The sequence below is a fragment of the Lissotriton vulgaris genome, chromosome 6, assembly GCF_964263255.1.
Source record: "Lissotriton vulgaris chromosome 6, aLisVul1.2, whole genome shotgun sequence".
Taxonomy (NCBI): Eukaryota; Metazoa; Chordata; class Amphibia; order Caudata; family Salamandridae; genus Lissotriton; species Lissotriton vulgaris.
The window spans coordinates 370,602,487-370,628,626 of NC_141694.1; the positions used below are offsets into that span (position 1 = coordinate 370,602,487).

General features: G+C 48.4%; 1 protein-coding gene across 1 annotated transcript in view; it reads right to left on the bottom strand.

The window, feature by feature from the left end:
• The window catches only part of TPO (thyroid peroxidase), a 945,924-nt gene that overhangs the window by 325,369 nt on the left and 594,415 nt on the right, over positions 1 to 26,140 (bottom strand). The window contains exon 13 of the mRNA XM_086925200.1: positions 12,408 to 12,539. Within this exon, the coding sequence (XP_086781326.1) occupies positions 12,408 to 12,539 (132 nt within the window). The remainder of the gene's footprint in view (positions 1 to 12,407; positions 12,540 to 26,140) is intronic.

Below are 26,140 nucleotides of genomic sequence, written 5' to 3' on the forward strand. Positions count from 1 at the left end.
CAAAAAACTGCTGGCTGCACTGAGCAACCCGGGTCACCCTAAGAAGGTAATAGGCCCGGCCTTGCCGGGAGTCGTCCCTGAGGGTAGAGGGAAACGGGTCAAGAAGAGGGCAGTTTCGGGGGAGGTCTCGGTCCCAGAGGTACCCCCAGTCGCCCCCCTCATGCTGGTAGACAACCCGGTACCAAATCCGGATATGGGGCAGCCGATCCCGGTTGTAATTACTCCCGATAATGATGAGGATATGCCTCCCGAATTGGCCGTCCAGTTGGCAGCATGGCTCAAGAAAAAAGCAGGGGGATCAGTGGCCCCTGGAGATCCGGCCGAGGAGGCCAGACTACTAATCGAGCAATTGCGGCAGTCGAGAGATGTCGCAAAGGCGAATGTTCCTCTTGTTTCCCCACAGGTAGCACCGGTAGGACCTGCAGTTGGTCACGAGAAAACGGCGGGAACAACGGCCGAACCGGGTAAGCTCGCATTGCCAATGGCGGGGGAGGGTTCATTACCCTCGAGGCGGGAGAAGGTGGCACAGCACATCCCTTTGGCCACGAAAAAGTTAATATGGAGGGACAAATATGTTAAAATGTTTTCCTTATTAACTGACCATCGCGAGATGGAATATGCTAAAACCCAGAAGGATTTGTGGCACCCGAGCGTCTGGCGCGCCAAAATGGCGGAATTCAGGGTGGATGAAACAGTAACGAATTGGGTTAAGGCATTTTCTGTATTTACTGCAGTTATGGGGGAACGTAAACCCGAGGTGATGACTGAGTTGACTTGCTATCAAAATCGTATTATGGATTTTTATTCAATGTATGAGGGGGAGGAATGGAAAGGTTATGACATGAAATTCCGGAAAGCGAAAGAATATGATGCTACTTTGACTTTGGCATTGCCTGGACTCGGTGTCATGGCACAAGCAGCTCCTGCCAGGGGCGGCAGGTACATCCTCGCCAGGCGGGAGTGGGTCAGGGGTCGTCCGCCAAAAGCCCGCGGTGCCCTTTCGAGCGGGCGCCGGTGGGGATTACCAGCCTTAGACCGGCGGGAATGACGGTAATAGGGGGGTCTGTTGGGGCTTCAACCGAGGCAACTGTAACAGACCGCAGGGAACATGTAGGTTCAAGCATGTATGTGTGGGCTGTGGGAATTCCTCACACCCGGAGAGTTCATGTAAATCTAAGAATAGCAGGACGGGGGGAAAAGGAGGGTCTAAGCAGGAGTGAGGTAGAACGCTGTGACCGATTGCCTACACCCGTTGATCTCATGGCTATGACTCCTTGGTTGAACAAATACCCTGATCATGTATCTGCTGGGGTGTTGAGGAACGGATTCTTACATGGCTTCCACATCCCGGCGGGGGTTTTCGGGGAGACTCCTTCCGTAAAAACCAGTTATCGGTACAGCACAACCCAAGCGTGGCAGAGAAGAAAATAGTAAAAGAAGTCAGCTTAGGGCGAGTGGCAGGGCCTTTTCATCGCACGCCGGTGGCGGAGTTCATCTGTTCCCCGTTAGGGGTTGTCCCGAAGAAAGACCCGGGGGAGTTTAGACTTATTCATAACCTATCTGCTCCAAGGGGTTCCTCGGTGAACGAGGCCATTGACCCAGAAGTCTGTTCAGTGCGGTACGCATCGTTCGATGATGCCGTGGCCATGCTAAATCGCCTGGGCCCCGGGGCGCTGATGGCGAAATCAGATATCGAATCGGCGTTCCGGTTGCTCCCGGTACACCCACAGGATCAGCGCTTGCTAGGTTTTGCATTTCAAGGGAGTTATTACATGGATAAATGCATGCCTATGGGTTGCTCCATTTCTTGTGCCTATTTTGAAATGTTCAGTTGTTTTTTGGAATGGGCATTCACCGAGGCCACAGGGCATAGGCATGTTATGCACTATCTTGATGACTTCCTGTTCTTGGGAGCAGCCGGCGATACGAAATGTGCGCAGGCGCTGCACGACTTCTGCATCCTCATGAGGGAGTTTGGAGTCCCATTGGCACCAGGTAAGACGGTTGGACCATCTACTTCACTGGAGTTTCTGGGAATTGAGCTCGATTCTGTGGAGGGATGTTTCCGTTTACCAATAGATAAGGTGGCCAAGTTTAGGGCTTCCTTGACACAATGCCTGGGCAAGGAGAAAGTGACCCTGCACCAGTTACAACAAACAGTGGGTCAGCTTAACTTTGCTCTGAGGGTAATACCAATGGCCCACCCCTTCTCACGCTCTATTGCACAAGCTATGGTTGGTCTCATAGAGGGGCACCACCGTACGAGACTGTCGGCAGAGGTTCGCCAGGATATGCGCATTTGGTTGGCATTTCTGGCGGACTTCAACGGTCGAGTCGTGTGGAACAAGCCGCCAGCGTCTTCAGATGAACTAGGTCTGTGGACTGACTCAGTGGGGAGCGTGGGATTTGGCGCCATCTTAGGTAATCGATGGTCGGCGCAAACATGGCCGGCGTGGTGGCACTCCAGCGGTCTCACAGGTAACATTGGGTTCTTGGAGTTATTCCCCATTTGGGTTGCTCTGATGGCATGGCCTGACGACTTCAGGGACCCCTCAGTGGTGTTTTGGTCTGATAATATGACTGTTGTCGAATGCATTAACCAACAGGCAGCACGCTGCACATGGATCTTGAGATTGTTGAAAGAAGTTGTGCTGCTTTGCATGAGACTGAATGTACAGTTCAGGGGGAAACATGTGCCAGGCGTACTGAATCATGCAGCTGATGCACTCTCTCGTTCACATATGCAGGCGTTCAGGGGTTATCTACCTACAGCGGACCTAGTGGCGGCACCATTCCCCGAAGTGCTATGGCTAATCGGTGCCCCGGATTACAAGACCTTGTGGCAGCAAGCTTAGCCCCCAGGACAAGGAAGGCATACGAAGGAGCGTTTTGTTCCTATTGCACATTTTTGGGTCCAACAGGGAGTCAGAGCTGGGGTCAGGAGGAATCCTTCCTGGGGTTCCTGGTAGCGCTGCACAGAGAAGGCCGATCAGCGGCAACGGCCAGTAGGCATAGGGCCGCCATTTCATTCATGGCGCAGGTGCATGGCATAAAAGACCCAACGGGTTCCTTTTTGGTTAAGAAGGCCCTTCGCGGCTGGCAGCGCCTCGAGGGTCGCAAGCAAGATGCGAGGCGCCCGATTGGCTTACACAGGTTGTCTCTACTCATAGCGAAACTAGACGAGACGTGCTCCTCCCATTTCGAAGCACTTCTGTTCCGGGCAGCTTTCGCATTAGCATTCCATGGGGCTATGCGGGTGAGCGAACTGGTCGCAAGGAATAAGAAAGACGTTGAAGGAGGCTTGTGCAGGGATCACCTCCAAATTAGGGGTGATTCGATGGTGGTCTCGATAGCCAGGTCCAAGACCGACCAGGGGGCTATGGGAAATAGTGTTGTCGTGCAGCGCGCGCGAGGGTCCCCCACGTGCCCGATAAAGTGTATAGAGGAATACTTGGCACTAAGGGCGGCTACATGGGGGGGAGTTTGCTGAGGCACAAGGATGGCACCCCACTGACGAGGTTTCAGTTGCAGAGGGTGCTAGCACTGACAATCGCTGCTGCGGGCATGGACCCGTGCGATTTTGGGACCCACTCCTATAGGATAGGGGCTGCTACTGAAGCTACAGCCAGGGGTCAGAGTGCGAAGGAAGTGAAACAGTTGGGATGATGGTCCTCGAATTGCTTCAAAAGGTATGTGCGATTGCACATGTTATAAAGATCAATTGACATGCACTCACGCTTCTTGTCTTTTGTTTGAATTACAGTTTCGCGAGCCTGTCACGCGGGGCGGAATTTTCAGTCGACCCAGCACCAGGAGACCAGCGGTCAAGGATCACCGTCTGGAGAGAGAGTGGTATGGGTCGTGGGTCACTCATATGTGAGCCGCGCCGGGGACGTATTCAAAGCAGGTGACGCGACTCACGCAGCTGGGGAATATGGGTACAGAGTGGCCTTCCATGGGAAGGGCGGGCTCTGTTTTGACCAATTCGAATCATTTTTTGAGGGTCTCTTAGGGCGGCAAAGGTCACCGCCATCTGTAGTCATAGTACACCTGGGGGGCAATGACTTGGTGACACTGGGTAGACGAGTGTTGTTCGAACAAATTTTGTCTGCTGTTAGCTGGTTGGCTAAAAGAATCCCGGGGTGCACGATTGCCTGGTCCCACATGTTTCGCTCTTCACAGTTGCATAGCATTCCTCACGGGTGTATTCGGGGTGATCTCATGTATCTGAATGATGGGGTTCACCTGTCCAGGGAGGGGAATGTTTTACTCATAGGAGACTTCATAGCATGGCTAAGGGGTTTGAGGAAGCATGACCTTTAGGAGGAGTAGGGGGGGCCGGATAGTCGGTCAACTATCCGGCCTGTGGCGGTAAGGTCATGATCGGTGAGCAGTAATTTCAAGGTCCCTAGAGGGGGGCGCCACCCAGAATGGATGGGAGCTCCCGGGGGAGGCGGCCATTGGCCCCTCCCACGGGGAGGCGGCACCCACTAAGGATGGGTCGCCTAGGGGGAGACGGCCATAGGCCCCTCCCAGGGGGGAGGCGGCTAGATGCCCCTCCTACTAATTTCCCGGGGGCCGGATATCCGCGACAGCGGATAGAGAGTGTGGGGATGGGGTGGAGTCCACGCTGTCCTTCCTACAGATACCTCACACGGGAACTCGGACGACCTTTAAGATGGCGTCGAGTGGAAAGGGGGCCCCCACCACGACAAGTGAAGTTACAGTTGGCATCGAGGGTAGAGTCCTCTGCGCATGCGCCACTCACACCATGAGGGCGAGAGTTTTGGTAGTAGGGATCTGACACCGGTTAAGACCTTGCCGTTGGCCCTTAATGCTAGGATGTACAATTTTAATTTAGAATGCTTGCATTTGCAGGATGTTAGACTCGGCTAGGAAACCTTTGTATTAGAGATCTGTTAAGGTTAGCCAAAGAACATGTCTTCATCGAAATGTAATAAATGTAAAATTGTACATAATTATGAAACTTTTATTTAATGTTTTAAATTTTGTTTCATATTTTAATAAATACGGCCGGGAGGGTGACTCCCTCCCGCCTTCCAAAAGTTCAAACTTGTGTCCGACTTCTCAAATCCTTGGGGATTGTGTTGGGAGGGGGTGGCGGGCATCCCGGCCATATGGAAAGGGGCGACCACTCGGTCCCCCCGAACGTATGGTTGGGTGCCCCGATCCCCCCAGGAAACCATTTTGGGTGGGGGGCGTGGCCCGGCTGGTATGCCCAAAGCGGCGTAGCCGGGGCGCGCCTTTTCCCGCCCAAGAGGGGTTGTCCTAGACACCTACACCGAAGACTACGCCCAGTAGGCGTACCGGAGGAGGGTACACGCCCTCCCGCAGAAGAATAAATAGAGCGGGAATCCGAAGAAGCGTCCTCTTGTTCCTGTGCTCTGAAGGCTGCACCCACTCGTTGCTCGTGAGCCCTCGACGGAACAAGCAGCAATTTTGACCCACCCACCAGCCCCTTATGGCAATGTTTGTTTTTAAATAAAGTTTTGCTGAGTAGGCCTTTTTTCCTTTGTAGAAAAGTAAAGGAATGTTTAAGATAAGGATGTGACTTCTGCCTGTAGGATAATGTTTTCTTGGTAGGAGTGAGCAGTCGATGACACATCGAGGAAATGTCAGAATTTTTCCTTCTTTAGTAGGTAAACAACTGTCGTATTTATTCTGGTCGGGCGGTAGGGTCATGATCGGTGAGCAGTAATTTCAAGGTCCCTAGAGGGGGGCGCCACCCAGAATGGATGGGAGCGCCCGGGGGGAGGCGGCCATTGGCCCCTCCCACGGGGAGGCGGCACCCACTAAGGATGGGTCGCCTAGGGGGGGACGGCCATAGGCCCCTCCCAGGGGGGAGGCGGCTAGATGCCCCTCCTACTAATTTCCCGGGGGCTGGATATCCGCGACAGCGGATAGAGAGTGTGGGGATGGGGGGGAGTCCACGCTGTCCTTCCTACAGATACCTCACACGGGAACTCGGACGACCTTTAAGATGGCGTCGAGTGGAAAGGGGGCCCCAACCACGACAAGGGAAGTTACAGTTGGCAACGAGGGTAGAGTCCTCTGCGCATGCGCCACTCACACCGTGAGGGCGAGAGTTTTGGTAGTAGGGATCTGACACCGGTTAAGACCTTGCCGTTGGCCCTTAATGCTAGGATGTACAATTTTAATTTAGAATGGTTGCATTTGCAGGATGTTAGACTCGGCTAGGAAACCTTTGTATTAGAGATCTGTTAAGGTTAGCCAAAGAACATGTCTTCATCGAAATGTAATAAATGTAAAATTGTACATAATTATGAAACTTTTATTTAATGTTTTAAATTTTGTTTCATATTTTAATAAATACGGCCGGGAGGGTGACTCCCTCCCGCCTTCCAAAAGTTCAAACTTGTGTCCGACTTCTCCCATCCTTGGGGATTGTGTTGGGAGGGGGTGGCGGGCATCCCGACCATAAGGCCCTGCGAGGGTGTAATTTTCAAATTGTGCTTCTTTTGTAGTGACCCTTATGGCACAGTGGCACCTCAAACATTCTGTAAATGCACTTGGGGTGCATGGTTTGCAGCAGCCTCCAGAAGTGGCTCCTTACGTTTTCCCCTAAGGCTCCTAAGGGTTGTGTTTTAACCCTGAAAGAGGTTTAGCTACATTCAAAGCTCTCTCTGTGTCTGAGCTTTAGACTTTGTGCTTTATAAGGCAGGGATACCTGTTGGTTGGTACTTTGACAGCAGTAGCAGTTTGATCAAAATGAAAGAAAGGCTGACAAGTATATGTTTCAAACCACAATTATTTTCGAACTAAGTTGGTAATTGACAAGGCAGGGTTCCACAGTACAATGAATGCTTTGGAACATTGGTATTATATCCATTGACTTCAATGGAGGGTGATAACATGAAGTGTGTATTAGTACTGTCTCTATTGACTACAATGGTCTTGTGTTGTTGAATTATAACATGTGGCTGTTTTTTCTGATGTGGTGACACCCTGACAGAGCCAGTAGACTTGTCTTGATGATACTGACACCCCCTTATATTGTGAAGTTGTGTATATTAGACATATTTTTGTTATACGTTTCAGGACTCTCAAGGGATGTTATATGATATGAAGGTGTCATCAAATGTAATTCCATTTACCTGATTGTAAATATTTGCAATCTACAAAGTAGTATTTAATTTTGAGTATTTTTGTTGCATTCCAGCTTTACTATCGTGAGAGATGCAAGAGCTACAACAGGACGTATTACATGGGAGGGACTCACATTATGCACAACTAATAACCCCGGGGCATATTACCAACAAATAGCGATAATTTTTGTCTCTAACTTGTTTAGAGACAAAAATTATCGCCGCACATCGGCGATTTTTATCGCAGATAAACCTTGCTATTAACAAGGTTTATCGCAAATGCGATAAAAAACGGCCGAAATGCATGAATATCGCTGAAAAGTCAGCGATATTCATGCATTATCGAGCAAATGCTCTTAGCCATGTTATCCACCTCCCATTGGATAACATGGCTAAGAACTGCTCAGGGCAGGTGTTAGCTTTTGGAGATATTCCCGCTTAGCGCGAATATCTCCAAAAGTTGGTAATAGGAGATAGCGATGTTAGCGACTGTTTTCAGTCTCTAACATCTTGGCACGCCCACTTTGCATCTCATTAGTGATAAATATCACTGACATGCAAAGTGGGGCTCAAGATGGTCGCTATCTCCTACAGGCTGTTGCTAACTGGTGTTAGCGACAGCTTGGTAATAGGGAGATAATTTTATCTCCGCTTTCTTGGCTTTTAAAGCCAAAAAAGCGGAGATAAACCCCCTTGATAATATGCCCCCCCATTTCTAACACACAGTTTGTAGTAAAATCTGCGGCTCCAAAAAATGTCATAGCCTCATCCTCTTTGTTTGAATCTATGCAGAAAATCTATGGAAAAGTTGCACAAACTGACACAGACAAAACAGCTTGGAAATCAGTATCTAGTATTCTGTCAAACATTCTATATCTGTTTAATATCCCGAGGGCCATGGGCAAGTTTAGTCATACTCCTTTATTAGGTCAGGAAGATTTTGACAATATGGTCATGAAATCTCTTATATTTGTCACCAATTTTAAACAGATTGGTCTTTGTGCTAGACCCTAGAATTGCTGAAGCATTTCCTCACCCAAATGAGGCCAGACCATTGTTTTTCACCCCTATTCTACTATATCTTACCAAAGTTCCCATAGAGAGACTCTAGTTTCAATTCTGTTCCCCATAAATTGTAATTACTATAGTCATTGTCTTGCTACTCTCATTAATGAATTCAGTTTTTTATTTAACTTAGAGTGAATTGCATTACACAAAAGATTGAAAGAACTCACCACTCATATAGTCCTCTAAGAGCAAGAGAAAATTCAGCATTGAGGAGAGCAATGCCAGAACAAGATTCTATTTAAAAAAATGCTCAATGTTACTAGTTTACATAGGTCCTTTAAAGAACCAGACATCTAAAGTAATGTAAATATCAATGACAAGGTGGAAAAAGTTAGCACTTGTTTTTTTAACAAGCTAGTTACTGATAACATAAAATTAAATACCTTAAAATACAAAACTAAATTCTTGAATGCACCTTTTGTGTTACCCAAGAAAGCTCATAGGGTTTACCTCGAGTATTACAGATTTTACACTGTTAGACCTGTAATCTTTAGGACAGTCTTCCCTCAGCGTTTTGTCCACTTCTATGCCCTTTTGCTGTATCTTTTTGTTGGCCAAAGAACTTTGAACACTTTACAACTCGTGAACCTAAACATGGTGACAAAGGTCTATACCTGATTGTCATATTTAGTTTATGTGTAAGTCCCTTGTAAAGTGGTATAGTATATAACCCAGGGCCTGTAATCTAAATGCTACGAGTGGGCCTGCAGCATTGCCTGTACCACCCACTCAAATAACCTTTCAAATCTGTCTCAGGCCTGCTATGCAAGGGCCTGTGTGTGAAGTTTGCTGCCACTGCGACTTGGCCTTTCATACCATAGCCTTAAACTCCCCTTATATTACACATTAGGTCACCTCTAAGGCAGGGCCTAGGTAGCCCTACGGACAAAGTGTTGTGTAATTAAAAGGTAGGACATTTACTTGTTTTACATGTCCTGGTAGTGACAAACAGATGTATTTGTATTTGACTCATGTGAGCAAATCAAAACCAAATGGGATGATGGACAGAGTGTTGAACATTGCAAAAACTCACCCCCAGTCAACTGATCTGGGTTTAATCCATCATCATTCTTTAGCTCATTCCGCCACCCCAATTCAGACATGGCCGTATGCAAATCGGTCTGACCCTGTGCCTCATGGAAACAGTCCAGCCTGAACTGCCTGGCCATGTCTTCCCTGGAACGGAAACAAGCATCCTGGGACCGGTTTCTTGCTAATCAGACGTCATACGCCAGGCTAGCTTGAATCCAGTGGCAAAGTGAGCAAGGGACCCACGTCTGGGCATACCCTGCCAAATTAGGGCAAACAAAGCAAAACCAAATGGGATGATGGATGGAGTGTTGAACATTGCAAGCAGTCACCCCAGTCAACTGATCTGGGTTTAATCCATCATCATTCACTCCCCCACCCCAGTTCAGACATGGCCATATGCAAATCAGTGGGACGGGTATGCCCTGACGTGGGTCCCATGCTCCCCATGCCACTGGAGTCAAGCCATCCTGGCTGATGAGGGCTGAAAGCTGGAAACCGGTCCGAGGATACTTGTTTCCAGTCCAGGGAGGACCTGGCTTGGCAGTTCGGGCTGGACTGTTCCCATGAGGCCCAGGGTCAAGACTGATTTGCATATGGCTGGGTCTAATCTGGAATGGCATAGTACGCAAATAAAAAAGGTTGGATTCAGGCCCAGATATCTGTACTGGGGTGAATTTATGACATTGTTCTGTATTCTGTCCATCAACGATGTTTTTGCATTTGTCACCCGAGTGGGACTGGTATGCCCAGACATGGGTCCCGTGCTCTATATGCCACTGGAATCTAGCTAACCTGGCTGAAGTGGGGTGGAACTCCGAAACCGGTACTAGGATGCTTGTTTCCAGTCCAGGGAGGACTTGGCTTGGCAGTTTGGGCTGGACTGTTCCCATGAGCCACAGGGTCAATGGCATAGTGAGCAAAAAACAATGGATTTAGGCCCAGATCTCTTTACTGGGGTGAATGTATGACATTTTTCTGCGTTCTGTCCATCAACTGTTGTTTTTACATTTGACTCATGTGAGGCCTACTCCTCTTATTGGCTAGCACTTGGAAGTCCTTAAAACACTTTTACTTTGTAATTCCTGATTGGAAAGAAGTAGCTGCATCTTGTTTCGAATCTTTGGAATGGTGGTGATAATTCCTCTTTATGGTTACATTTGAATTTAACCTTACTATTTTAGAAATGCCACTTTTAGAAAGTATACATTTTTCTGCCCTTACCTTAGCTCCGTTTGCCTGAAGGCTATCTCCAATACACATCTGGGCTGGGTGACAGCTACACTTGGTGCATTCCCTCTAGACAGCCGCAAACACAGGAAGGGTGGGCGTGACAGAGGAACCATCTGCATGCATCTGCATTTGGATAGCCATCCTGGGCAGGAAGGTGGAAAGGGAGCTTACACTTGCATCTGAATAAGTAGTGTTGGATCCCCACACAAAGGACTAATTACCTGCCACAGTTAGCCTGGCAGAGGGCTGGGATAAATGGAGACCTGTGCACCTCAAGAAGCTGCTTTGAAGTCACCCTCCACTCTTTTTGGTATAATTACTGGGGCTCTGATTCTATCAAATCAGTACACTACTGACTGGACCTGGGAAGAACTGTGCCAGCATTAAGGACTGCTGTTCTGCAAGGGTTGCTACTCTGCTTGACTAACTGTTCCAAGGAACTGCTTCACTGCTGAGCTTCCTTTCCTGAGGATCCATCTCATTTGAACCCAGATTGACTCCAAGGGATTGCTGGCTTGCCTTCTGTTTTCTGAAATCTCAGGGAGGCAAAATGTATCTTGCAATTCTGCTGGTGCTGATGAACTCTACCATCTGTGAATTCTTCACTTGCCTGATGTGGCAATTCCAGTCCTAGGACGTAGAAGTGGGTTCTGCGGCTTATTTACCACAATATAGGTCCATTGTCACCAGTGCACCAATAGAATCAATGCAGTGCCCTTCGAGGCATAGCGATGTTCTGGAGAAATCCCTACGTGCCTGACGATGATGTGAGACCTGACTGTGAGGTATGAATATGAACCAGCATGGCTCCGAGGTACCGGCTGCTAGGCTTGACATCAACGCATTGACTCCATGAATCAAAACTGATGCATCAGATCCTCGGTGACAACTCTTTGCTCCTTTCAAGGTACTTTGCCAGTGGGGCCTGTTTGAGTCCTGTAGCCGGCCTGCCCTCCATGGTGGTCGGCCTGATCTTTTGATTTATCCCAGTTTAATGTTTCCTGAAGTAAACTTTTAGCGTTATAGACTTCTAAGCACCATTTCTGGTTTATTCTTTAAAATTTCCTAACTGTGGTCATAACTTGGTCCTTCATAGATAACAGAACATCTATGCGAACCCCATGATTTTTTGCCACTGAGGTTGGAGCGGAGGCCGGACCTTATGTAGCAGGCCATAACCTTGGGGACCACACAGCGTGAGCTGTACCAAACAGCAAGATTTCAGTCTTAGACGCATTTAAGTGTAGACCATGGTCCATCATACATTCTGATATCACTAACATACCCTTAGCAAAATGCTACTCAATATCCTCAGAGTCTATTAAAGGTCAGAAGCAGCTGGGTATCGTCAGCATAAGAGAAAGGGGTAAAACCCAGCTTCCTGTTAACCTTGGCCAGGAGCAAGAGACAAAACCCCTGGGGCACCCCCTTTGTAGGTTTTAAGGTTTGGGACTGGAAAGGGACCAAGTTGATGGTCTGAGTGCTCTGGTCGATGAAACTGATGAGCCAGTTGAGTGCCTGTCCCTGCAGCTCAGCTTCTCTCAGTTAAAAAATCAGTTTCTGATGAGAGACCGTGTCAAAGGCTGCTGTCAGATCCAATAAGACCTGTATCACTGCTTTATTACCAGTAGAGTGGACTCTAGCTACAGTGAAATACATGATTAAACAAAGTCCAAGGCATATGCATTTACTCTAATATGACTTGTGGCTTGTTTTGGAAGAGTGAAATGTGAAAACTCTTGAACTCAATCAGCTGCTTCATAATAAAAATATGCTTCAGAGTACAAAGAGAAGAAGTAGAAAAAATTGGTATTAGAGCAACATTTGTGATTTGTGGATGTCTGACAACAAGCAACAAACGTATTTTCAATACACGTAGCAAATGGCGAGTTGCAAAAGGACACATCTAAAAAGGTTACACAATTGGCCATAAAAGGTAGATAGACTTACCTATGCATGTTCTTTCATCACCTGCAAGTGTGTAAGGTTCTGTACATAAACACTGGTAGCTGCCTAATGTATTCTTACACATTGAAGAGCGATGGCAAGGTGGATTCATTTTATTTTCACATTCATTTATATCTGTGTAAAATAATTAAACACATCATGTAAACGAGGAGACAATGTAATGACATTTCAACATATAGTAATAGTAATAATTATCTTTTTTTATTTTTTTATTTATTTTATTGAAAGTTCATGACAATAGCATATCAAATACATAGGAGAAAACACGCACTGACATGACAGTACCATATAAATATACATACAGAGATATAAATATGCCTAACAGATTTTCAACTTCTAATAAGAATGTTCGAACAGATTAAAACCATTAATATAAGAGAAAATACAAGAAATATGTTAAGATCAAGAGGGAAGTAATTCTATGGATGTTAAAAAGCTATAAGCCCAGGGTTTTTGACCGCCTCCATGATGCCACAGGCACCCAGAGCCTTAGTCCCATATCCCTGGATTTCACTCCCTTCAGTGCATACAGCTCTGACTCTATGTTATGGATCCCAAGTAGCCTACAAATCCACATCTGAAAGGTTGGAGCCTCGGTGTCCTTCCATGCGCCAGCAATTAATATTCTAAAGACTGCTGTTGCTATAAACACGAGTGCCTCCGACTCTATGCTCAAACCCAATTTGGCGTCAACCCCGAATATTAAAAGTGTTGGGGATAGGTCAATCCTGACATCTAGCAGCCCCTCTAAAAACTTTACAATTTCATTTTTAATTGGCCCTAATTTCTCACAACCACAAAACATGTGAGGCAGGTCGGCAGGGCCCTTACCGCATCTAGGGCAGTTGTTATCTGCTCTCTTTCCCCAGTCAAACAGTTTTGCCGGTGTGTGATATAAGTTGAATAAAGTTTTAAAATGCTGCGCTCTTAGGTTTGAAGATCGTAGAAACCTTTTATCCATAAGAATGGCTCTGTCTAGATCGATATCGGGTCATTCAGTTTACCAACCCAGATAGCCTCTGTCTTAAGCATATCATCTGGCAGTGTCCCCAAAAATAATGCATACATTTTCCTTATGCGGCGGCCGCCTCCCTTCATATAATCTAAAAGTGTGCATTCTTTTGATACATCTATGATGGGTCTCTTGGATTTAATTGTGTTGGTCAATTGTATGTATTTAAACTCTTGAGAGCCTTGAAGTGCATACCGTGACATCAGGAGATCGAGGGGCCTCAGAGCATCCTTTACCATCACTTGGCCCAATGAGGTGATTCCCTGTCTTTCCCAATGTCTCCAGGACCCATCTGTGCTCAAGTGAGGGAATAGCCCTGAGTTCCAAAGTGGAGTATGCTTATTAAACTTCGGAATACTCTGGTTCTTCTGTATTGCCAGCCATATCGCCCGGATATCTTCCAATATTTTATACCCTTGGGACTTGAAGAAACGTTTATCATAGTTCCTTAATAGTACCCCATAAGCTTCATTCCCTAATACTAACTTGGCAATTTATCATGTTAGCAGGGAAGAAAAGTATAGCCATATCTGTAAGGAGACAAGACCAGTGGTAGAATTTTAGATTAGGTATACCCAATCCGCCCTGTTCCTGGGGTAGAGACATAAATTTGATTGATCTCCTCACCTTACCATATTGCCAGACAAAGTTCATAAAAATTGCCTCCATTTCCCTAATCAAAATATCATCAATTTTAAAGGGGATAGACCTAAATTTATATAAGATTTTTGGAAACATTGTCATTTTGATGACATTAGCCCTGCCTATAATTGATAAATGAAGAGTATCGATTCGCTTTAGATCCTGTTTCATTTTCATCAATAATGGTGAGAAATTATCTTTAATAATTTCCTGTGTCTGGGCATTAATTGTGATTCCCAAATAGACAACAGAGTCCACATATCTATCATCCAATTTGACTGTTTTACTGGAACATAAAACCTGTGTTTTTGCCACATTTAATCTATATCCAGAAGCACTCCCAAAATCAGAGGTGATGTTAATTAATTCCCTCATAGCTCTAGCAGGATCCACAGTGGTGATGGCTATGTCATCCGCATATGCAAGGATTTTGGTTGCAAATCCGTTGGTGATAATTGGTTTTATATTAATATTGCCCATAATGTGGCAGATCAGGGGATCGATATACAGTGCAAATAGAATAGGCGAACACGGGCATCCTTGTCTTGTACCTCTTGATATATGAATCGGCTTAGAACCCTCACCCATTAGCTGGATACTAGCTGTTGGAGTGTAATACATGGCCTTAATTGCCTGCAGAAATCGGGGGCCGAATCCTCTGCCCTCCATCACTTTCCATAGAAAGCTCCACTTAACCCGGTCAAACGCCTTCTCGGCATCGAGGAGGATCATCGCGATTTCCCCCCCCCCTCCCCTTCCCCAGCATGCATATCAAACAGAGTTATAGCTCTTTTTATTGATTGATTGATTGATGCTTTATTTCGATATGCATATATCATAAAAGCAGTACAAAAGATAAAAACAGCATGTCGAAAAAAGTAAGACTGTACATTTAGTAAAAAGATAAAACACATTAGGTCAGCATAAATTAGATAAAAAGAGAATTAAATTGATATGGACAGTCTTCTAATTCTAATCAACCAAGCCCATTTTAAAAACTTAGCGACAGCACAAACAATGGGAGGGGCTGTGTTAGTTAAGAGGATCCGGAGTGCAACGGAGTGCTGACGAGTACCCAGTTCTCTACAGATGGGACCGAGCCAACGTGATCTGGGGCGACCGTAGTCCGGGCATTCAAAAAGAAAATGTGGCACCGTCTCTGGCTTGTCTTGACAAAGAGCACAGTAGCATGATGTAGACTGGGATTTATTCCACCTCGAGCAGAAGTCGGCCAAGGGTAGGGTTCCTAACCGGAATTTAATGTACAGGGACCTATCCATAGCCACTGATATAATGTCCATGTACGGCTCATACAAGACATCGTCTTTTAACAGCAGAAAAGCTGCGGTGGTTTTGCAATGCTGCTGGCTTCTCAAGCGCTTCGTACAGACCCACTCCCAGAAAAGTTTTTTTAAGGTCTCCTTCGGAGGAGCGGAGTGGCTATGCCAGCATGAGTCCAGGCCTAGGTCCCCTAAAAGTTGTTTTATATCCTTCAGCCATTTGATGCTACGCCAACCGTCAGAATGCATCACCTCTGCCAGACCATTGGCATAGGATTTTAGCTCCGGGACCCTCCACAGACGTGCCCAAAGCAAAAGGGGTCGAAGCCGAGCCTGGTCCCTTATGGCTTTGCAGCCAGTGTCCATGAGCACCGGGATGGTCGGGCTACTCGATGGAATGGCAAGGAGATCCTTGATGAATTTATTTTCAGCCTTGCTCAGTGAGTCGACTTTACCCAAACCCCACAGTTCCGCTCCATAGAGTGACGCAGGGACCGCACGTGCTTTGTATATCTCAAGTAGAGGGGCAACACAATGTTTTGAAGAGTTGTTAAACTCCTTAAGAATGGCGCCACCCACCCTTTTGTGGGCCAATGTCATTTTGTCAATGTGGGCGGTCCAGCTCATCACATCGTTCAGTCTGATTCCCAGATAATCAAATTCTGCCACTCTTTCTAGGGGTATAGAGTTCAGGATGGGAGGGCGGCCCAGTTTGCGAGGTGGATGTATAACTAGGTACTTAGTCTTATCTACATTGATAACAAGGCCCTTAGTGGTACAAAAGTCCTGAAAGCGGTTCAGCAGTGTCTGGAGACCTTGGGGGGTTTTAGAGATGAGGAGGGTGTCGTCGGCGAACAGCAGGGTTGGGATTTTTACACCTCCCAGAGTGGGAGCATCTGCTGGTTCGTCCAATAGGTGATCCACCACCCCGTTAATGTAGAGGGAGAATAAGGTAGGGGCCAGAACGCAACCCTGCCTTACTCCCCTCTCGACCCTGATCTTGTCGGTCTTTTCCCCATTCAACCCCCATCTGACCTGAGCATAGGTGTTGGTATGCAGGTTAGTAAGGAGGTTTAATATGTACGGGGGCATCCCTAAACCATAAAGGACCCTCCAGAGTTCCTCCCTAGGTACCAGGTCAAAGGCTGTCTTGAGGTCAATAAAGGCCAAATAAAGACTGCCTTTGCCCAGCACCACCACCTTCCAGTATACTAGCAAGAGCCTGAAGACCTGTTCGATGGTTCCTGTACCTGAACGGAACCCGGCTTGCATATCGGACAGGATATGATTATCGTCCACCCATTGGGAGATCCTCCCCAAAATGGCTTTCCCCGCCAATTTCTGGCTAGAGTCTATTAGGCTTATAGGCCTATAGTTCCTGGGTGAATCCCGACTGCCCTTTTTATAGATGGGGACCACCTCCGCACCTCTCCAGGAGTCTGGCACAGGGCCTCCCCCAATGATTGCGTTCAGGAGTGCAGTGATTAGTACCCCCCATTCTTCCGGATAAGCGCGGAGGATATCGCCTGGTAGGCCATCCGGACCAGCTGCTTTCAATGGAACCAGGGTTTTAATCTGCTTTGTTACGTCCAAAACAGAAAAAAGTTCCAGGTCACGATCTAGGGTAAAGGGTGGGAGGTTAAAAGAATCGTTTAATGGGCCTTCAACAGCAGAGTAAAGTTTTTGGAAGTGAGAGAACCAGGTCTGGGCATTAATGGTACAGGTCCTCCGGGTATCGTCAGGACGGTTCCTTTTGCCCACCAAGTCCCAGAAACCTTTGGCATCTTTCCCACGACTGGCAGCCAGGAGGTCCTGCCAGAAATTTTCCTCCCACTCCCTCCTCGCATTTTTTTGGCAGAGTGCATAGTATCTTCTTGCCTCCCTAGCCTTGGACGGTAGTTTGGACTTGACTGCCTCAATAAGAAGTGACTTCGCCTCCCTACACTTCTGATTGTACCAGCCCTGTCCCGATCGTGAACCTTGTTTCCCTCTGCTCGAATTAGCTGGAATTACAAAGAGGTCACTAATAGCCTTAGTTATGACACAGAACCTAGGTTCCACCTCCATCAGCCCTTCGTCTTGGTGGTCGAGATTGGCTAGGGCTGAGGCAAGGAGCTGCCTAATGGCAGAAGTTTTCTCCTCTGAAAGTGCCAGCTTCGCCCACTTTAGCCGTCGTCCGCAGTTTGTGACCACTGACAGGTCCGGGGCGGGGTTACTAGGAAATCTACTCGCGGTGATGTTAAGACACCTGTAGGATAAGGTGAGGGACAGGAGATTGTGGTCACTCTCTACCGATGGTACAATCACCATGTCCTCCACCATGCTCCACAGGTGTCTGTCAAGGAGAAAATAGTCGATCCGTGACATGTGCCCTGGCCTGTTATAGGTGTGGGCCCCTGCTTTGTCGGACCTTGTCCTTCCATTAGCAGCCCTGAGACCGAACTCCATAGCTAGTGAGTTGATCTGGAGGGCCACTTCTGTCCACTTTTTAATAGGACTAAGCTCGAGGGGCGGAATCCCCCACCCACTATCATGTTCCTCTTGGTCTGTTAGGATTTCTAGATCCAGAGGCTCGAAGGTGCAGTTCAGGTCACCCGCCAACAAGGTACAGGACCTGTGGGAAGATAAGCGGAGCTGAGCCTCCAGACAAGCTATTACTGAGGATTCTCTACCCCCCTTTGTGCCTCTGGCGTAGATATTAAAAATATTTAAAATGACTCGGCCCTGGGAATTTCTCAGCAATATATTAAGGAGATCCGGGCAATTAGTGTCCCGCTCCACCACCCTGCAATTAAGATTTGAAGCCACCCAGATAAGTAGGCCACCCGAAGGGCGGCCCCTACCAGTTGCACTATGTACTGCCGGCAGAAAGTGGGTGGAATATCCCGCCTTGTGTAGGGGCACCCGACTCCAGGTTTCCTGGAACAGGCAAATGGAGTATTGCTCCACAAGCTCGTTCCAGTCCGGCATTGCTAGCTTCCTCTCGAGGCCCGCCACATTCCAGCTGAAAACCCTAACCGGGGGGTCCGTCACAGCCGTAATGCGACAGTCTTCAACAGGGAGCGGTGTGTCCAAAACACCCACACCAGGGAGGCTAGCCAGCAGGTTAAATGGTGCCCCGATCTCCCCTTGCTCTTCTACAAACTCGGCTGTAGCCTGGATTTGCGATGAGGGCCAGGGGCTATTTGTTTTAGGGTAGGGTATTGGCTCAACAGCAGGGCTCGGAGCCACAGGTACCTCCCCGGAAACATCCCAGAGTCAGCAACCCCAGGATCCCCAGTTCGGTATCAGTGGAGCCTGAAATGGCCGCTGTGGGAAAACTCCCGGGGGAGAGTGGCCGTGAACGGTATTCTCCACAGGAAATTGGCCCCCAAAACTGCTGATGTGGGTTGGTTGCCCAAGGTGAATGGAAGAAGAAATCGTAATGGGCCGGGGGTAAAAGAATGTTAAGTCGACTACGTCGATACCCGTTCCCACCGTGGATTGTCCTTGGGAGCATATCAGATGGGCAACCCTAACATCTTGGAAGTTTATCACCACACAATCCCCTTCGAGAGATTTTTTCCCGTTTCCAATCCATCCCACCCTGCGTACACCAAGAATTATACCATCCACTCCCGAAGGCAAGGGCCTGTATGCTCTCAGCCAGTGGATGACTTTATTCTTAAGTGCCTGATGGTTTTCCTGCTGGGTACTCCCGATAGGGCGGACTTTGGTGAGGATAACAACATACGGGTGGCACTCAGGGGGGAGGTTAACTGGGGGACACTTTCGTCTGGTATTCTGAGGAGAGCCTGGGGGAAGGGAGTTTATAGGTGGGACAGGAATGGGTATAGCCTTAGGGGTCGATGCTTTGCCACCAGTTGTAACAAGGGAAGCGGCCCCAGTTTGCGAAGTTGGGCCCGCTCCTCCCTTCTGGTGTTGCCTTAGGCCTTGAGTAGGCACCAGGGTTGTTACTACTGGGGGAGGGATAGCATGCACTTGGGCAGCATGGGTGGAGACATTCGGCCTTGTCTGCCTAGGGCCATCCTGAGGGGCAACCGAGACAGTATTCCCGGGGGCTGGTCGCTTGGGTGGCCGCGACGGCTGCTCTCCTGATGGGGGTGTCTCTGGGACCTCTATCCTAGTGTTCTTATCTATCCTGTCTGTCTTATCCTCACTGGGCTTTGGCTGAAGTTTGAACAGGGTTTTGAGGGAAAAGAAATTATCCCTGGTTGCCTGTTCAAAGCAGTCGAGCCTATCCCCCAACCTCTTAACTTGGTCAGTAAGTGGTACCAAAAGAGACCTGACCAACTTCTTGATCGACTCTAAAGAGGGACCCACGTTGGTTAGGTCAGGCGCTGATGGGACCAGCAAGGGAGGCAGCACTGTGTCAGCTACAACTGGAGCGGTAATGGGAATCCCTGAGGCTACAGGACCTACGGCGCCCAAGGGAGAAAAACCCCTCTTGGGCGGGCACCTGGCGTGCTTAGTAAACAAAGGAGGACAGCCCTTTCGAATGTTGATTGCCCTTTTCCCCTTCCTTTTGTTGTGGCCCTGGGTAGAACGAGTCTTAAGGGGAGGTTGTGGGTCGAGAGCAAGAGCGTCAGGGCAGGGTTGGGGCTGGTTGCCAGGTGAACATGCCATGGAAGACTCGGTGCAGGGCTCCTTAAGCACGGCACAAGGGCTGGTGGGGTGATTACCAGTCTGCGAGCTCTCTGCCCCGTCTGTACCGCCCTCTACCTCACCCTCTATTGGTGCAATGTAAGAATCCCCAGGTAGGTCCCCAGACAAGCGTGCAAAGGAAGTAGAGTTTTGTGAGGACAACACTGTTGCTGGAGATGTGCTTTTGGAGGAAGGAAAGTCAAGAGAGAGGCGCCTTTCTGATATGGCGAGTTCATTGTCGATGACAGCCGCCACCCTAGTGAGGAACTTGTCCATAGAGCCAAACATAGTGCGCCCAGGGGTACTATCACCGCCACCCCTCAAGGCCTTACCGGAGCGTGTAGACATACTGTGTTCCGGCCCCACAATGAGGCACCACGAACTAAGATCTGTACGGTGGTTGTAAGGGGGGGTGGCCCAGCCCTGCCGCCTCCTGCCCCGGACGGCCACAGACGGCCCGCCCTCTGCCCGGGCTCCGCCCGGCCCGTCCCGCGCGCGTCCCGCGGCTGCGGGAGGCGTTCCTTCGTTTTCAAGCGCCTCCGGGCGCGGTGTTGGTGGCGTCAGGTGTGCGCCGCCGGGGCACCTGGGGGCTGTGGTCCTGCCTGCCGTTCCCCTCACGGCGCTGTGGACTCCCCCGGTGCGGCCGTTTCCCTCACGGCTGGTCGGCCTCTGCACAAGTTCAAAAAGATGCAAGTTGCCCCCTGAGCGCTCGGCGCTCCTTCGTTTTCAAGCGCCTCCGGGCGCGGTGTTGGTGGCGTCAGGTGTGCGCCGCCGGGGCACCTGGGGGCTGTGGTCCTGCCTGCCGTTCCCCTCACGGCGCTGTGGACTCCCCCGGTGCGGCCGTTTCCCTCACGGCTGGTCGGCCTCTGCACAAGTTCAAAAAGATGCAAGTTGCCCCCTGAGCGCTCGGCGCTCCTTCGTTTTCAAGCGCCTCCGGGCGCGGTGTTGGTGGCGTCAGGTGTGCGCCGCCGGGGCACCTGGGGGCTGTGGTCCTGCCTGCCGTTCCCCTCACGGCGCTGTGGACTCCCCCGGTGCGGCCGTTTCCCTCACGGCTGGTCGGCCTCTGCACAAGTTCAAAAAGATGCAAGTTGCCCGGTAGTACCCCTTCCGGGAATAAAACCGTGCTGCCAGGGAGAGACGAGGCCCGCAATAATTCTCCCCATCCGTGTAGCCAGTATTTTAGCGTAGAGTTTGTTATCGCTATTTATTAATGATAGAGGCCGATGAGAACCTGGGCTCTCCTTGGGTTTGCCTTTTTTATGGAAGACCACTATATTGGTTTTAGTCCAGGATTCTGGTATAGTGCCTGTATTAATAACCCCGTTACATAGATCTAATAGGAGAGGGGCCGTCTCTTCACTCAGGCATTTATAGACTTCCAAGGGTATGAGGTCAGGCCCTGCTGCCTTTCCTGCTGATAGATCTTTCAGTGCCTGCCGGAGCTCCTCCATAGTGATATCCTGTTCTAAGAATTCCCTCTCATTGGGCAACAAATTATTATCTGTATCCTGCCAATTCATACTCGGGTAGGTTGTATCTGCCTCCTCCTTATAGAGAGCCTGATAGAATCGCCTAAAAACCTCCAAAATTTCTGTTGGTTTTTTATAGGTCTGCTCCCCATCTTTAATTTCAGTAATGATATTTTTTGAGGTGACTTGTCTTATCCTAAGCGCTAGGGCCCTGCCTGCATTCTCACCTGTTTCATACATTCCCAGTCTGCGAGTCTGATATTCTGCTGCAGCTTTCTTTGCTAATTGCCGCTGAATATCTGCTTTTATAGTATTCAAGCTATCTAGACTCTGAGACCCCTGGATCCCGCTGTATACATCTCTCCTATGTTGTTCCTCAGCCTTCGCCAACCTATCCAGATGACACTCCCTGTCTTCCTTCATGTTTTTCCACAACCGTGCAGAAAAGCTAATAGTCTCTCCTCTTAAACCAGCCTTGAAACTATCCCAAACCATGCCACGGGAAGCACTATATCTATTGGCATCAAAGAAAGATTGGGACCACCCCTTTATATGTGCGATGTAATTACTATCTACTAGAAGTTTTCTATCAAAAGACCACGGTCTCATTTTTTCCCTTGGTTTAGTAATAGACAAATTCAAAACAAGTGGATTGTGATCCGAAATTAGCTTTGGGAGCATTGAAATTTCTACATTGCTAAGTTGTGTGGCTGATACTAAAAAATAGTCCAATTTTGTATATTTATTGAATGGGTGTGAAAAGTTTGTGAACCCAGGTTCATCTTTCTTTAGATTACCCCAGACATCCTTCAGGCCGTAAGAGTGGATTATAGAGGAGACCGCCCTGAATACCCGGGGCTTTCGACCATTATATTGGGTATTAAATGTAAAATCTGCCGAGATATTGAGGTCACCGCAAAATACCAAAGGTGAAGGCCAGTTGGTGAGCTCCCTTTCAATGTAATCCATCACCCCTGGATCGTCCAGATTGGAGCCATACACTGAACAGAGAGTGATACCTAACCCCAATTCACATATAGCCCATCTTCCCAACGGGTCAGCTTTTGATTTTTTGACCCCACCCAATCCAACCCGACCTATGATGGCTACCCCCCTTACAGTTGAGGTCCGTGAGGAACAAGAAAATATTTCATACCCCCTTATGTTTAACCAGTGTTTCTTTTTCCATGGCAGGTGAGTCTCTTGTAGGCAGACAATATCGGGCCTTATTAATCTAACATACTCCTCGAACTTATCCCTCTTTTTCCAGTCGTTCAGTCCTCCTATATTAAGGCTAATTATCTTAATCCTTGACATAGCCCTGGAGAGAAACCAGCCAACGAGCTAACCAGTCACATTTTATCCTGTATCTAGCAATGACAAGTGTAACCACTTTCAACGTCTCCGATATATCAAAAAACATATTTAATGCATGAACTTTCTTTTTGCTTCTTTTTCCCCCTTCCCCCCCCTCCCACGAGAGACCCCCCCTCCCCACCCCCCTGACCACAACTCAACCCCCGGTGAGGCGCGCAGACAGTGTCTGTGCATGTGATGGGTGCGGCAATGGACACAGTGCAATCAATAAATCCAATTTCAACCTCGGCTTTATGTACACCCACGATTTTCCTACAGATCTCCCACAAATCACCCCACAAATCTCCCTAACGTGACACACTTTACTATGTGAGATTCAAACTTAACCTTGAGCTAAACTAAACCTAAGACTTCATCCAGTAACGAAACATACTGTATAGAGTCTAGAAACTCCTGAGCCTTGATTTCCGAGGAGAAATACATGGTCTTGCCTAGGGGGATAATCTTTAACTGGGCAGAATTGATAAGGTAAACCTGTACCCTTTTGTCCTGGAAAGGTTTAATTAATTGCCTTAATCTCCATCTTCGTTCCACGGTGGAGTGACATAAATCCGGCCTAACAAAGAAGGACCCTCCTTCAAATGTTCTTTTAGCGTCAGGCCGGGCTTTCTCTGAAATGGACTGGCGAAGAAGAAAATTGCCTATATAGATTAAAATTGCTCTAGGCTTATCCCCTTCTCTGGCATTTTTTCTCATTCTGAAGGGTGTCCTATGTGCTCTCTGTATTTCAGTGGTCCAGTTCCAACCGGCGATGTCCGGGAAGGCTTTCTCAAATGTTTTAACAATAAACATCTTAGCATCCTGGCCCTCTGCCCCTTCCGGAATACCCAGGACCCTAAGGTTGTTCCTTCTTTGCCCGTTTTCAAGGTCCTCCAGCTTCCACTGGATGTCAATTGCTTGGGCTCCAAGAGTTTCCACTTTATTTGTGGCTGCAGCCGCCTCAGCTTCGGTGGCGGCCACCCTCTCTTCTAGATTTGAGACCCTATCGCCCACACTTACCCAGGCTTTAGAAAGCTTCCTGACCACTGCTTTCATCTTTCTTATCGCCGCCTGGGATTTGATGCTGTCTGCCCGGGTTTCTTCTCTGTGAGCAGTTATTCCTTGGTGAATTGATTCCATCATCGACATCATTGACAACTGTGTAGGCTCATTGTAGCTTACGTTACCCGTCGCCGGGTTAGGATTCCCTTGAAGGGATGTTGTAGGAGAGTGGTCCCAAGTCAGTGCAGTGTGGTCTCTTTGAGGAGGTACGTTTTTTATAATAGATGAGGGTAACCCTACTTCACTGTCGCTCTCTGTTTCCGGATTGCTACCATCAATATCTGAGCTATGTAGCTCATCATCCTCCTCTGACCAGTTGGCCTCCTCTGTAACAGAGAAGAAGCACTCGCTGGGGGTCTTTTCCTTTTCCATTTCCCTCTCACCGTGAGTGACCCCGGAGTAGATTGTATTAACTTTAGAATTGGCAGGTAGACCCCTATGGTTTTCAGGGGCCGTGGTAAGACTGGTACTCTCTTTGAATAGATCAGCTGTAGATAAGCCTTCTTGATCGCCCTCGTTAGTTGGTGAGGCTGCCGACCCTTCCGTTGAAGAGAACAATAGATCTTGTGAGGGTACTGACAAGGGTAATGAGGTGGTGCACTCATTGTTGTTGGAAACACCAATATCGCCAGATCCCAATCCGACAGCTAGAGACTCTGAGTGCATCATTACAGACTTGCCCCCACCTGCGGTGTCATCCCTGGCTGCCTCCAACTGACATGACTGAGGGATCTGTGTCTGTGGGTGTAGATTTGAGACTGATACTGCTACGGTTTGCAGTGCTGGGTCTATGCCTGGATTTTCAGCTGGAGTACTGGCTGGTAATGGTAGAGCAGACAACTCACATGTTGCAGAAAGTGCAGGTAGCACAGGTATTACAGATAGCACCGGCAGCCCAGAGTTCACAGCTTCTGGAGCTGGCTCAATATCCTTCAGTTTTCTTTTCTTCTCATTCCGATTCAGCATTTCCACCACGCTGACCGTTGCAGTGGCTGTAGCTTGACGGGTTCTAATCTTAGGGGAGTTCTGCCCTGCGGGCGGCTGCAGCTTTGCCCGCCCTGACACAGCTTCTGATGCTGCCCCCTCCAACCCGGTGTTTGCCCCATTGTCCATACTTGGGATATTAACTGAATTGCCAGGTGCAGGGGCGCCATCCGCCACGCCTTTTTTTTTTTACTTTCCCCCGGTGTTGATTTTAGGGGGCATAGATACAAATGCTATCAGCAGAGAGATCCCCTGCCTCACCTTGACTGGTGCGCTACAACACGGAGCCTCTCCACGACCTTGTACCGGGCTGTTGGGTCTGTCCTGTCTGACAGGTCTGCTGGAGTCACAGCCGTTTCTGCTCCGCTTCTCTGGTCCCGCCGGTCTTGTGTGACTCCGCCTCCAGGCTACGCGAGCTCCGCGAGCTCCGCTAGGGCTACTGCAAGCTAACCCGACTCCCAGCACAGCTGCAGATGTAACCAGGAACCTCTGCAGATCCGAGCGAGGCAGCCCACTGACGCAGACACTGGAAGGCATCAGAATTCCATCGGGAGGTAATTTTCCAGTCACTTTAAGTGCCGCTATGCTTCTGCAGCGTTTTACTCTGTCTGAGCTTTTAGTTATGTCCCGCCAGTGCAGAGTGCTACTGTGGTGCCCCGCGTGTCTTAGGGGTCAAGTAGCCTCGGGGTTTTCTGTAACCTTGTTTCTCTTGTGAGTAGTTCGCTGCCGACTTTAACAGAGAATACCTAGGTGTCGGCGTTTGACTCCGCTATTGATTCCACCGTGTTTTCTACGGCGTTCAGGCTGCGATTAAGGGTCAGGTAGCCTCATAATTTTTTTGTAGCCTTCTTCTTTTCTTTCTTTAGTGATTCTTTAGGAGTTCCATGTTGCTGATACAAAGGGAGAGAGCCTGGATGCCGAGGTTGCATCAAAGAACATCATTCCATCCCTGCGCTGTGTCCAGTGCTGCCGCTCAGCCGCTTGTCACGGCCGCCATCTTGCCTCCTGCTGTCAAACCACAATAGTAATAATTATCATAATCTCCAACAATAAGGCTCTATGGATAGCAAATAAAGAAGATTGATGGGATTAAATATCAAGGACAGAATACTGAAAATAAAATATCGACAGGTAAGTTTGTCTACATGTTCTACACCTAACTCCACACATATGTAACCACTTTGTATATATATATGTATAGGGACATCCGTTTGCTTTAATAAATATGTCTATTTGCATCGAGGCCACAGCACCAGTGAGTTTTAT